The 12,309-nt window shown below is 32.1% G+C and overlaps 1 protein-coding gene across 3 annotated transcripts in view; it reads left to right on the top strand.

Annotated features, from left to right (window-relative positions):
- Positions 1–9,299, top strand: part of LOC148305466 (C-type mannose receptor 2-like) — a 34,096-nt gene extending 24,797 nt beyond the window's left edge. The window contains exons 1-7 of one of the 3 annotated variants that reach the window (XM_088266666.1): positions 150–292; positions 1,840–2,085; positions 3,707–3,892; positions 5,342–5,593; positions 6,730–6,927; positions 8,086–8,331; positions 8,926–9,299. In XM_088266666.1, coding sequence (XP_088122792.1) covers positions 2,010–2,085; positions 3,707–3,892; positions 5,342–5,593; positions 6,730–6,927; positions 8,086–8,331; positions 8,926–9,164 — 1,197 coding nt within the window. In that variant the 5' untranslated portion in view covers positions 150–292; positions 1,840–2,009 and the 3' untranslated portion in view covers positions 9,165–9,299. Of the gene's footprint in view, positions 1–149; positions 293–1,274; positions 1,474–1,839; positions 2,086–3,706; positions 3,893–5,341; positions 5,594–6,729; positions 6,928–8,085; positions 8,332–8,925 lie in introns of those variants that run through there. The other 2 variants (XM_088266665.1, XM_088266667.1) reach the window with 2 other exon arrangements.
- The last annotated feature ends 3,010 nt before the right edge of the window (positions 9,300–12,309 follow it).

The raw sequence follows: 12,309 nt of genomic DNA, 5'->3' as shown, positions 1-12,309 counted from the left end.
AGATAACTGAAATTGAAATGACCTTATGACACCATAAAAATAAAGTTTTATGTACGAGTATTGGTTTGGCCGGTACTTATCGGTAGTACGTTTTGAATTTCGAACGACGCCCGACTGCCCGAAAGCAAGACAAAAACAAAAGTAAAAACAGTTGCAATTTGATACTTCACGCGGGCGCTCTATATTGAATTGTTGTGAATACCTCGCTGTATTTTTGTGACCCCATCACCACCATCAAGAGAGAATCGCCCTGATCCCAGCGCTGGATCAAGACCAACTATAAGAATAAAAGGTTAGTTCTTTATTCATACGTGCTATTTGATATTTATCGAACTCGCCGTCCCTTGGTACTTGAAAGTTCGAGCATAAATCATCGAACTAACTCGGGAGAGTAACACGACTCCAAATCGATCTAAATATTTCAATCTTGTAGAATCGTCGTCTTATTATTAATACCATAAGACTGGTCCTTCGAATAATTATTTTTTTTGAGTTCATTTCGCACTGTGGCGAATCCAAGTATTATTTTATAATTAAAATAATTTTTCAATCATTACATCATAACAATATTAACTGCTGGGAATTTTGTTTTTCAGAGAGCTCTTGATAAGCTTGGACGGTAACGGGCATAAGTCGTATCTTAACCAAAAAATATCTTCAACAATTGCACTATTTTGTTTTTTTTTGTTTAAAAGAAATCTCCACCCAGTCTAAAGACGTCGTTTACGATGCAACTGGATGGAAAAATAAATAAGTGGAAAAGCTATTTGGTGTATTATCAGATTATTTTTAATTACCTTTGATTTTTTTTATATATAATCGAATTGTTTTTAATTACCCTAGATTTTTTTTATAAGATTTCACTATTCCTAATATTTGTAACAATATTTTCTCCAGTTCAAATACAGAAAAAAGCGGTATCAAGAATAAGTAGCCAAAAATTAAAATAACCCCTCGAAATAAAACAATGTTCATTTTTACTCAAAAGCAAAGACTTTTTTTTTAATGTATTTTATAAATCCAAAATTTTTGAAGAGAATGAGAATGGAAATAATTTTTGGCCACAGCACACGCACCACACAAACATTATATTATATATTGTATAAAACCTAAAGCAATCTACTTAATTTGTATACATTGAACCAAGCAATGAAATCGAAATAAATGGTTGAATTTGAGAATCACTCTTTATTGTTTACAAACTGAACGACGATTTTCTAGAAAATATTGCTTTCTTGTAATGTTTTGTAATGACTTAAATAAATACAATCAGGTTTTCGACGATAACGTACTTTGACTCATAGTACAAAATTTTAAATCAATATGGGCAATGTCAATATAGTCAGTGTAAGTACAGTCGTGTTCTTGTTATTATGTTGAAAACAAGTTAAACTATGAATTCATCGTCACTTTTATATGGAATAATAAATATCATTGTTTTTTTCAAAACAGTCGGAGTGCATTCAGCTTCATGTAAGTGTAATATATATGTATAGTAAGTGTAATAAATGCGTGGCCAATTCTTAAGCGGAAAATAATCACAATTTTTTTATTCAGCTAACCTATTTGGTTCATTTTCCTATTTTAAGTCCCGATTGATTCCTTTAGTGAAGCAAATACATCAATCAGATGATAAACTTCTTTACGCTTTTGCTCATACATAACTTCTATTTCTCAGTCCTTTGGTCCATTTCTCACTCATTTCTGAGCTTCGTGGTCGTGTGATCGAGTTCTACATTGCAAACTGTGTATGTTCTCTTCTCGTTAACCTGTACATCGCTCGGTACGACTCGACTCCTTGTATATATACGAAAACATAATGTTTTTCTTCTTTTTTAGCACCGCCTTTGTTTAGACATGACTATGAATACGACAGTGGCTCCGCGGCATTTTTTAAGGAACATAAAACCAGGAAGTCGTGGAATGAAGCTGTCAATACGTGCGCATCCGAGGGCGCCGAACTGGCGAGTCCCACCACTAAAGCTGAAGTTCAAGCCCTGGTCGCCAAAATGTCCAATGAAACATACTACATGTGGATCGGCATACATGACTTATTCGGCGAAGGACACTTCATTACATTGAATGGTAAATATAAAATTGAAAAAATGATAGAAAGTATATTTCTATTTTTTGACATCTCAACATAGATGAAGAAGAATACGAAATCTGGGCATTTACGGGGCTTACGACCGTCATAGGCTGGTTTAAGTGATCACTTTACAAACGTTTAACATTCACCAATTCTACCCATGATTGATAACCACACTACTCTTAAATTCTTGGAAGTTCTATATATATAATCCAATTTCGTAACATTATACTTGAATCACTAGAATTTCACTCGAGACATCTATTGGTAAGATAAAAGAAGCTTTTCAATTGAGCAGAAACTCTTTTATCTGTATGTGAGGTCCGAATCCTGGATTATAATCACATACATGAGAATCGCCAGAAAACATCCTTTTCATTTTATTATTTCAGCTTATAATATTAGCAGTTAATTTATTTACAACATTTTTAAAGTGTCCAAAAAAACATAAAATGAAAAATAACTCCTATAATTGGAGATAATCCAGATTTGTGAACAAGTATTTGGACACACTCAAAATTTTGTAAAGTTGTTTTATTTTATAAAGTTTATAAAATGTGCCACAAAGTATCTGTGAAAAACATTCAAGAAATTTAATTTTATTGTTTAACCCTGTTTAGTAAGTTATGCGTTTTTATTCACTAGCTGACCCAGGCGAAACCTGTATCGGGTATTAGGTGCAACAATAATACGGCTGTTCAAACTTAAAATATGGTAAGGGACATTTTTTAGAAAAACGTTTTTTTGCATTTTTGGACTAAGTAGAATCTACTTAGTCGAAAAATACGAAAAATCGTCTTTCAAAAAAATGTTTCTTACTTTTTATTAAGTTTGGATAGCCGAATATATATAATATTTGACGCTTGATTTACTTAAGCATAAGTGTTTTGACAAAAAAAACTTGAAAGGGGATTCATCTCAACCTAACAAATCCGTGGATAAAATGATAGTCGCTGTAATAGTTGCCAACCTCCGATAAGAGATAGTGTATGAAGAAAACCCTATAGAACTCAGCCGCTACAATACTACGTACAATGAAAACGTGTTCAAAAAATAATTTTTGCTAATAATTTTTTTAATACCACGTAACCACGCAATACATTAACATACGAGTATATTACGGTTTTCAACGTGTGATGGGCTTAATCCATAAAGTAAGGGTCTTACACAATCTGCCCTTATTTTCAAGAGAAAGTAAAAACATAATTTAACCGGCAAGTGTAATTTATGGATTCTTAAAATGTGCATTCAGCTATATATTTAGATATGTATATGTACATATTAAGTATTTTATAGTAATCGATAAAGTCTGAAGAGTATACTCGTATAAAGCCCAAATGGATTCTTAAATAAATAAATAAGGTAAATAAATAAGTAAATGTTTTTTTAAATCTCGTATTAATAAATAATATTGGACACTTAAACAAATAAGCGACGAATTTTATTATGTGTCAATGTTTTTCGTATTTAATATATTGTTTATTAAAATTATTGAAAATTGATATTACTCAAGTGGTAAAAAACAAAGTGTTTTCTTTAATTATTGTAACATGTCTTACCACAAAGTTAATGCCGAAACAATAAATAAAATATTGAAAATTGTATTTAATTTTATAGGAATTTCTGCATCTGACATTTATATTAAGTGGAAAAGCCTTGAACCGAACAACTATGGTGGGAATGAAAACTGCGTTGTCCTTTCGAAGAGTGGATATTACAATGATGGAGAATGTCATTCGATTTTACCTTTTGTGTGTAAAAAGGACTACATTTTAGATTACGTCAGAAATATTGGAGAGATAGGTGAGTGTTTTTTTTTTTGGTACCATTGCCATATGTAGCCATCAAATATCTATTAATTTTAATTGAGGATAATGTTAGATTACATATAAAAAAATTAACGATGGGTTTCTGATCAACCTTAATAAAGCCTATATATGATGTTAAAAGAATCATTAAAAAGGTATTCTACATTTAGATGAGAGTAGGATACAGGAAGGATTTGAAAATGTAAGGAAAACTTAGACCTGATTTTTTCACATATTTATATCCAATGAAAAAATATAAATGGTGTGGAAAAATACCAGGCAATAAAATTAAATGGATTTAAATATAACTACCTTACAGTTTATTCATTATTGAAAAATAAATAGTTATTTCAAAATAATAATTGTTAGTAACACATTTATTATTTATGATTTCATGGGTTTCTCACTGGTCAATAAGGTTTACTTCTGCTACTACCATCAATTTGTCTAAAATAAGCTGTGGTCATCGCAACGTAATATTTTCATAGAAATTTATTTTACAGTATCCTTGATTTACAAATTATTTATTCATGATAAGACTTTCTTATACACGCACTCAAATAAAATGAATCTGATGTACTTCTTTTAAAAATCTATCATTTTTAGTTTCAAAGTTATTTGCAGGACAAAGAACTTTGAAAATAAAAATTATGAATGTGTAAGGCAGGCACCGTGGCGATTTTGGGTAGACGCTCGACTAGTAAATTGGCGTCATGGGTTCGATTCCCGTTAATCGCTAAATAAATTCAAGAAAGGTTTATTTTCCATTGGTCTGAGTGTGATGCATTTTTCACATTTAACCTTCCCTATCATTAATATCCTACCTGCAGACAAGTTACTCAAAGAAGAGGCTTTGCGGGTTATTCCTTTTTAAAAAAGTATAGTAAATTGGTGAAATTCGATTTATGGTAATCATACATTTTGGAACTAATTGTATAAAATTATTATTCGTAAGTCAACGGTTCATGATACATGAAAGAAGGATAATTTATTTTTTTTAAATACAACATACGATGACACGTCATTAAAACACGTCATTATCACATTAATTTTAAGGATGTGAATTTTTGACATTACACAAGAAATTTCTATAAAGTCAGTGTTCTCCAAACTCAGTAAGAATGTGAGCTACTTTCAGAAATTGAACTTGTCTGGTGAGCTACCTATACGAATTCCCTTTTTGTAGTTTTTTTATCATCAGTCCTTATCGTAGCATACATAATATTTTCATATTAGTTAAAATAAATTAGAACATAAGATTAACCTTAAAGGCAACTATTTAAGCATTCCGTTGAAATTTAACACATTTTTTTTTATTTTCGGAGTTCAATAATAAAATTTACTAGGCAAATCTAATATCCTACTCGAGCCACCGAAAAAGCCTCGGCGAGCTATCGTGTGGCGATCACTGGTCCAGATGGTATATTTGACTCAATGTTAACAGATGTGGGGTCAACGAAGCCATTCTTTAGAAAAGACTACGTTTACGACAGAGGCTCCCGGGCTTTTTACAAGGAACACTATATTTTCGAGACGTGGATCGAAGCGGTGCTCACGTGCGAAGCTGAGGGAGCCGAGTTGGCCACCCCTATAACGGAAGGCGATGCAAAAGTCCTGCTTTACCACTCCACTCACTACTATCATTGGCTCGGCATACACGACACATACTCTGAAGGATCATTTGTCTCATTAAATGGTAATACGTTGTTATTTTCTGAAGCTACAATTATTATTTCAAGATTATATTTAACTTCAAGTGCCTAGGGATTACGAAAAGACGAGCTAATCATTTAATTTTAAGTGTTTGAATTAAATACATCTAGTTTTGTGTTATTCAATTCATTTTTGCTTCTTCGGTCGAAAATCAGCTTTTGTTTTTTATGCCGCCCTAGTAAAATTAGTAATGCATTATTTTTATTTTTGGAATTCGACACTGCTGCAATTAAGATAGCTTTGAATAGCACATTATTTTAATTAAAGCCATTTATTAAGTTCGTTAGTTATAAGTACAGTTATTTACATAAGATAAGTGTAGGACAAAACGTATAAGAAGTCGGGATTGAACAAAAGTTTAAATGAGATGAATACTGGAAATAAACGTTGACATAATGCATCCCGTATGTGGCTCTTTGCAACTCTTGAGGCATAAACTCCAATTGCACTTCATCATGAAAATCTACATCATACATTCAACTAAAATTAGTTTGCCAAATATAGTAAAGCTATCAAAAGTGATGCGTGGACGTCGTTCTAATGATTTATTTACTTAAACTTCTTGTATACAGTATATGTACATTGGCGAGCATATTGTCAAGAAGCAATATCTTCAAAGCAACCAAAAATAGAATATTGAAACTGGCCAAAGCTCAAACCTTAAAATGCGTTTAAAATTAGAGGACTTACAGTACTTAAACATAAGTATCATTAATTATTTAAATAAAAAATCTCAAGCTTTTTTTTCCCCTAAAAATCCATATCCACATAAGTAAATACGTATATTACATATACCTAGTACCTTTGTTATCCTATTTCCATGTCAATTTGGCTCTTCTCACTTGATAAACTGCCGACCCCTGACATAATGTAACACAATATAAGCTCTACGAAATTTACGACATTTTACGAAAATGGCGCAATATTAAACAAAATATAGTAGTATTTTATATAAACACTTTACATTCATATGATAATGTAGTTTGGACACCCTTTTATCCCTATAATGCTTGAATTCAAAATTCAAAAACAAAAAACACGAATTCGGACAGATTACAAGATATCAATAACTTAACAACTTTATGGAGCAAATAACCTGACGTTTCACGAAAATTCCAGGAACACCAGTGTCCCTTTTTTACACAAACTGGGGACTCAACGAACCTAATAACATGTATGATGATGAAAACTGCGTTATACTTACGAGTACCGGAATTTATAATGATCTAAAATGTGATCTAAGGCATAGTTTTATATGCAAAAAGCAATTGCAAACATCGGCAAAAATGAATATACTCTGCGAGACCCATGATACTGGTAAATAAATTATATATCGCTCACTCCTTTCAAGAACGTCATAAATCAAAAATCGTTAATTTTCAGTTGTGCATGTTTTCGGAATGCCCAAAAAATGTACTATATCCTAGCAAAAGAGGCATATTTTTAATTTAATATTTACCCGCTACAGGGCAGAAAGTGTTATTTTTGCATTTTTAAGAAAAGGTATTGTTTAATTATTTTTTTAAATATACTTAATATTTTTCAAATGGAGAAAAAAACCTTCAGATTTTACCTAAAAAGATCAGTTACACAGTAAAAAGTTCAATAAGTGGCTTGATATTTATTTTTAATAAATTGTATTATATTTTTAAACATTAAAAACATTCTCCTGAAAAATCAAGTATTTTGATTTATGACGTTCTTGAAAGGAGTGAGCGATATATACAATACTCACCTCATTAAGACAGTGATATCCAACGTGGGTCATTGAAACCGCTTGGAAGATATCAAGAATTAAATGTGCTTTGTGAGACAAATTGGGGGAATAGAGCTCAGATGGGGTAAAAATCTACCGACAATAAGACAAAATAATGGTTTTGAAAACGTTAGATTTTATGTTAGATAAATTGTGAAAATGTCTAGAAAGATCAGGTGAAGAAAGAAAAAGTGAAAAGTCGAAGGGAAAATATAAGATTTTGAAGACCACCTTTTCGGGTCATTGTCTCAATTGAGTCAATGACCTAAACTGTAACTGAAAAGTAGATTCAACTTCTATGTACACCAATCCAAATTTAGCAAATATATATTATTTTATTTATTTTCGAGTTTCGCTGTTTGTGTGCATTTTCTCAAAGTCAACCACACAAAAAGTATTATATATTTTGTTCACCTCCGTAGTGTAATGGTCAGCACGCTCGGCTACCGTACCGGAGGTTCATATTCGATTCTCAGGGGGAGAGGTAAAATAAAAATAAGTCTTATTTTTTCACTCTAATACTTATTCAATATAACCCTGGACTGGTGCCTGAAGCGGAGAGCTGATCACCTTTCCTTAATGTGTTAACGATCAAAATAACACTGCGTTTATATGATGCAGTGCCCTATGCGCCATCGAGTGCTGATGGGGGTTTAAATATGTACAAACTATACTTTTAATCTTATTATGTTTTACTGCGATTATTTGTTTATTTTAAGATTACGTTTATTCATTGGACTCAGACCGTTGTTATAAAGTGCATACAATTCCGAAAAACTGGCGTGATGCCTTCAAGACTTGCGACTTGGAAGGTTCGCACCTTGGGATCATCAATAGTGTGGAAGAATCTAAAATATATATTGAAGCATTGCGAAAATTAAAAAGTACAAATTCGGAGAAAAATGAATTCATTTACCTGGGTTTTAGTGACCTACTTCTTACCGGAGTTTACAAAACCCTAGAAGGTAAGAAGCATCAAATTATAAGTACACATTTAGTGACGTCCTTCTCACAGAAGTAAACAAACCCCTACAAGGTAAGTACCACTTAATGTAAGTACGCATTTAGTGATTTTTTTTACAGGAGTAAACATATCACAAGGTAATTAGCACCAAATTCGAAGTACACATTCCGGAATCTTACTCGTTAAGCAAAACACCCGATATGCGAAACATTTTTTGTTTCAACTAGCGCAGAAGTCCCGGGTCGCAAGTTAATGTCGTGAAAAAGGTACTTGCCCTTTCTCTGAAACTCGTTATACGAAATGTCGCTCGTAAAGGGAGCAACTTTTTCACTTTTTCTGCGCGTTCTTCAAATTACTCGTTATGAGAGTTACTCATTATGGGAGGTTCCACTGTATGTTTAAATTTCGGTATTTCTTGCATAGTGACCCCAAAAGTCCTGGTAGCCAAAGGGTTAATTACGGAGCATCCGCCGCTCACCTTGCCGCTGGCGCTGCTAGGAAAACCTTTAGTTGTTTCATTTCAGTTGTCATTTAGTCTTTTGATCAAACATCATCATTTAGAATAAACATTTGTATTATATCAAAAATGTTGTAGGAAAAAGCCTTCGGGAGTCCGGATACGACTATTGGGCGCCTGGTGAGCCCAAGTTCGAGTCTGGCAACGAGCGCTGCGGCGCCATGAGCTCGGAGGATGGGAGACTGCATGCTGTGGACTGCAATATCAACGCAGGATTTGTCTGCGAGAAGTCTACCGATCGTCGACTGTCACTGGACACGTCCCTCAAATACGGAAAAGGAATCATCAAGTTTTGTGCCTCAAATGATGACACATAGTGCTGTCATCGCTATGGTGTACAATAACTGATATAAAATAAATAAATGAATTGTATTGATTAGGCATTTAATTTGTAGAACTCCATAATTTATATTTTAAATATTAAAATCAAACACTGATTTTCAGGGTCTACTGAGTTGATTATTTTATTTTTTTAAAAAACAAAATCTGTGACAATTTTTTCGCCTTCATAGGGCATTTTCATTTTTTTTAGTTTTACTTATTAAATACCACTATTTCTTAAAATCTATTGTGACCCGTGTTTCGATGAATTCCGCATCATTTTCAAACACCATATGTGAAGCTCCACTAAATTTTAGAGTTGTGTCCTTGGGGCGTTGAAGGTTGGAGAGGTGGTAGGAGCTGTTTCTTATTTATTTCTTTTTTAGTCATTGTTAATTATGGGTTTATTATTAAATATTATTTTATGAATCTCTATTGTTTCAAATTGTTGCAATTTATGACTTTTCATATTAATAATTTTTACATACAATTAATGACATTGTCAAACTACTGTAGTTTGTACATAGTAATTTAATTTTAATATTTAAAATATAAATGAAAAATACATTGGACCTTCTGTTACACGCTGTTACGCGGCGCTTCATCCTTCGCATATACTTACTACTCAGTAGACTCGCGAAGTCCTACGGAGGCATAAGAAGTCTAATAACAGCGTATTCAATCCTGGAACTCCTTCAACTGCTAAGAAATCGTTTAGAAATAAATTATAACAATGTAGAATGAGCTCTACAATGCTACGCGTTCTTACCACTTGCATAGCTAGTTACTAGTCATAGAAGAAACTCCGAATATGACGAACACCAGGGCTGGAATTATAAAGGAGAGAATTTGTCAGGTTAACTTTAACCTTTCTCTTAGGCCTTTTGTTCTAACGACTTTATTTTTTTTCTTTTGACTTTAACGACTTTACTTTTGTTCAAAGCGGTTGTCGATCCATATTATTACAGGAAGTGAAAATGAAAATGATCTTAATACAGCCAAAATTATGAACAAAACCTAGTTAAATCGTTTACTTCCGTAAGGTATTCCATCTAGATTATGATCCATCTCATTTACCATGTGCACTCTCAACATCATAATTTTATTTCTTTAAAAAATGGTTAAAATAAAAACACAGATTAAAACAGAATAAATTTATTAATTAAAACCCAATACAGTAAAACTTCGATACCTCTATAGAATTATTAAAAAACTAGCACTCAAAACAATAACAATGTATTTAAATATATTATTATTAATAACAAAAGAAATGAAGTGACAAGTCACAAACAGGATCATTGCACGTAATATTATTACCTTCCAAGCTGACTAAACATGGATACAAATTTAAAACAACATAACATATGTATATTCATTTAGTAAGTATCATTTCGTGTAAATGAATGAAAGTACCAACTCGCGTAAGGTAAATCCATACGAGATACGCGTAATAGGAAACAATCCACTTACTTGACTTAATGTGAAGCTTCCTTAACACAACTCCATTACTAACAAATCGATAAAAATAAAAGGTTAAAATTTTAATATAAAGGTCAACGCGTCCATAGGAAAATATCAACATCTTATCGATTTAACAAAACCCTTCATAAATCACCATTAAGAATATTACCTCATCAAAGGTCTCTCAATTATAAGACTATGTTCTAGGAATTATGTAATCTTATATACACTTGTTTTCCAAATCTAACTTATCTACCTAAAAACTTGAGTTCAAAAATGGATATTTCGACAGTCTTCTAACTCAAAATAAAGGAAATATTATGACATCCAAAATTCGATTCAATATTTTCACAGACAAACCCACGTCAGTCTAATATCACTCGATTAGCAAAAAAGGCTAATTTATTTGGCACAAGAGATTTGAAGATGTGATGCCTCTAAAAAAGCAAAGAGTGAAAACTATTATATATTATAGGTAATTCAAGTCGATGTATACATTTTACTCTGTATTGTATAATATTACCGGCATATTAACTAAGTAATTGCGAATTTCACAGATATTGTTGTTTGATAATCGGTATCTTTGATTATTATCAAGTTGAACCAAAATGTAACGATCGGTCGCGTAGCTCACATTGACTCGAGTATTAAGCGTTTTCAAATTATAAGTGCTAGAACCGACTATATCAATCACTTTAATACGAATGAAATACAATATGAATCATATCAAACCCTACGTCGAAATGATAAATTAACAAAACTGGAAAGCATTCATCAAACGCTTGAACTGTAAAGCATATCATATTGACAATTCAGATCAAAAGTTCAACCAAACCCAGTCTCTATCAGGTCAAATCGGCAATTACTTAGTTGTCAACATTTAGTTACATTTATAGTTAAATTCAGACAAATTATAGATGTCTCACACGGACGAAGGAATCTATGAGAAGGGAAAAAGTTAAAATTCGTCGAGATTTACAGAGCTTACGAGCTGTCACCGACTGGCTTTAATGATCACTTTATACACACGATGAGACATCAATAATATATCTTAACAACAATCCCTCAGGGGATAAATCCAGTATTAGTGCACTTAAGAAAAATAATAATTGAATATTATGTTAATACCAAGTGCAACACAATAATTAAGAGGAACCTTCAAAAGTTATGTTTATCTTACATTAACAGTATAGGGTGGCTCACGAAATACTTTAAAAACTAAAATTAAATGAATTTGCTAGGAGTAGGGGTAAATTTCAAAAGGCTTGAGCAAAATAACCTTCAAAGAGTATATTTGCAGAGGGAAGACATACTGACGATGTGATTTTTGTAAACAAACGCGTTTTAGCGTATTTTTAACATATACAAATTCCGTAAAACTTACCGACTTTTTAGTACTTCCAAAGTTAAAAAAATATCGTGAGATCCTACATATATTAGCGTCGAGATAAAATTTATTTCACCAAAAAAACAATAACTTAAATTATGTTTTCAATTAAACAAACTAATATTTAAAGATCGGGAATAAAATATTGCAACCAAAGACTCTTTAAATAATATTATAACATGTTTTTCATTTGACGGCATTGAAACAAATTGAGGAGGTTTTCTTTTAAACTCGACAATTGCACTCTGAAATTTAATACGTTCATCTTTACTTGCATAAGCGATATTCATGCT

This window comes from Brachycentrus maculatus, unplaced genomic scaffold (genome assembly GCF_059751285.1).
Source record: "Brachycentrus maculatus isolate JH-2025_06_01 unplaced genomic scaffold, ASM5975128v1 h1tg000274l, whole genome shotgun sequence".
NCBI lineage: Eukaryota > Metazoa > Arthropoda > Insecta > Trichoptera > Brachycentridae > Brachycentrus > Brachycentrus maculatus.
Note: the sequence above shows the minus strand (reverse complement) of the source record. Positions and strands in the feature narration are given on the sequence as shown.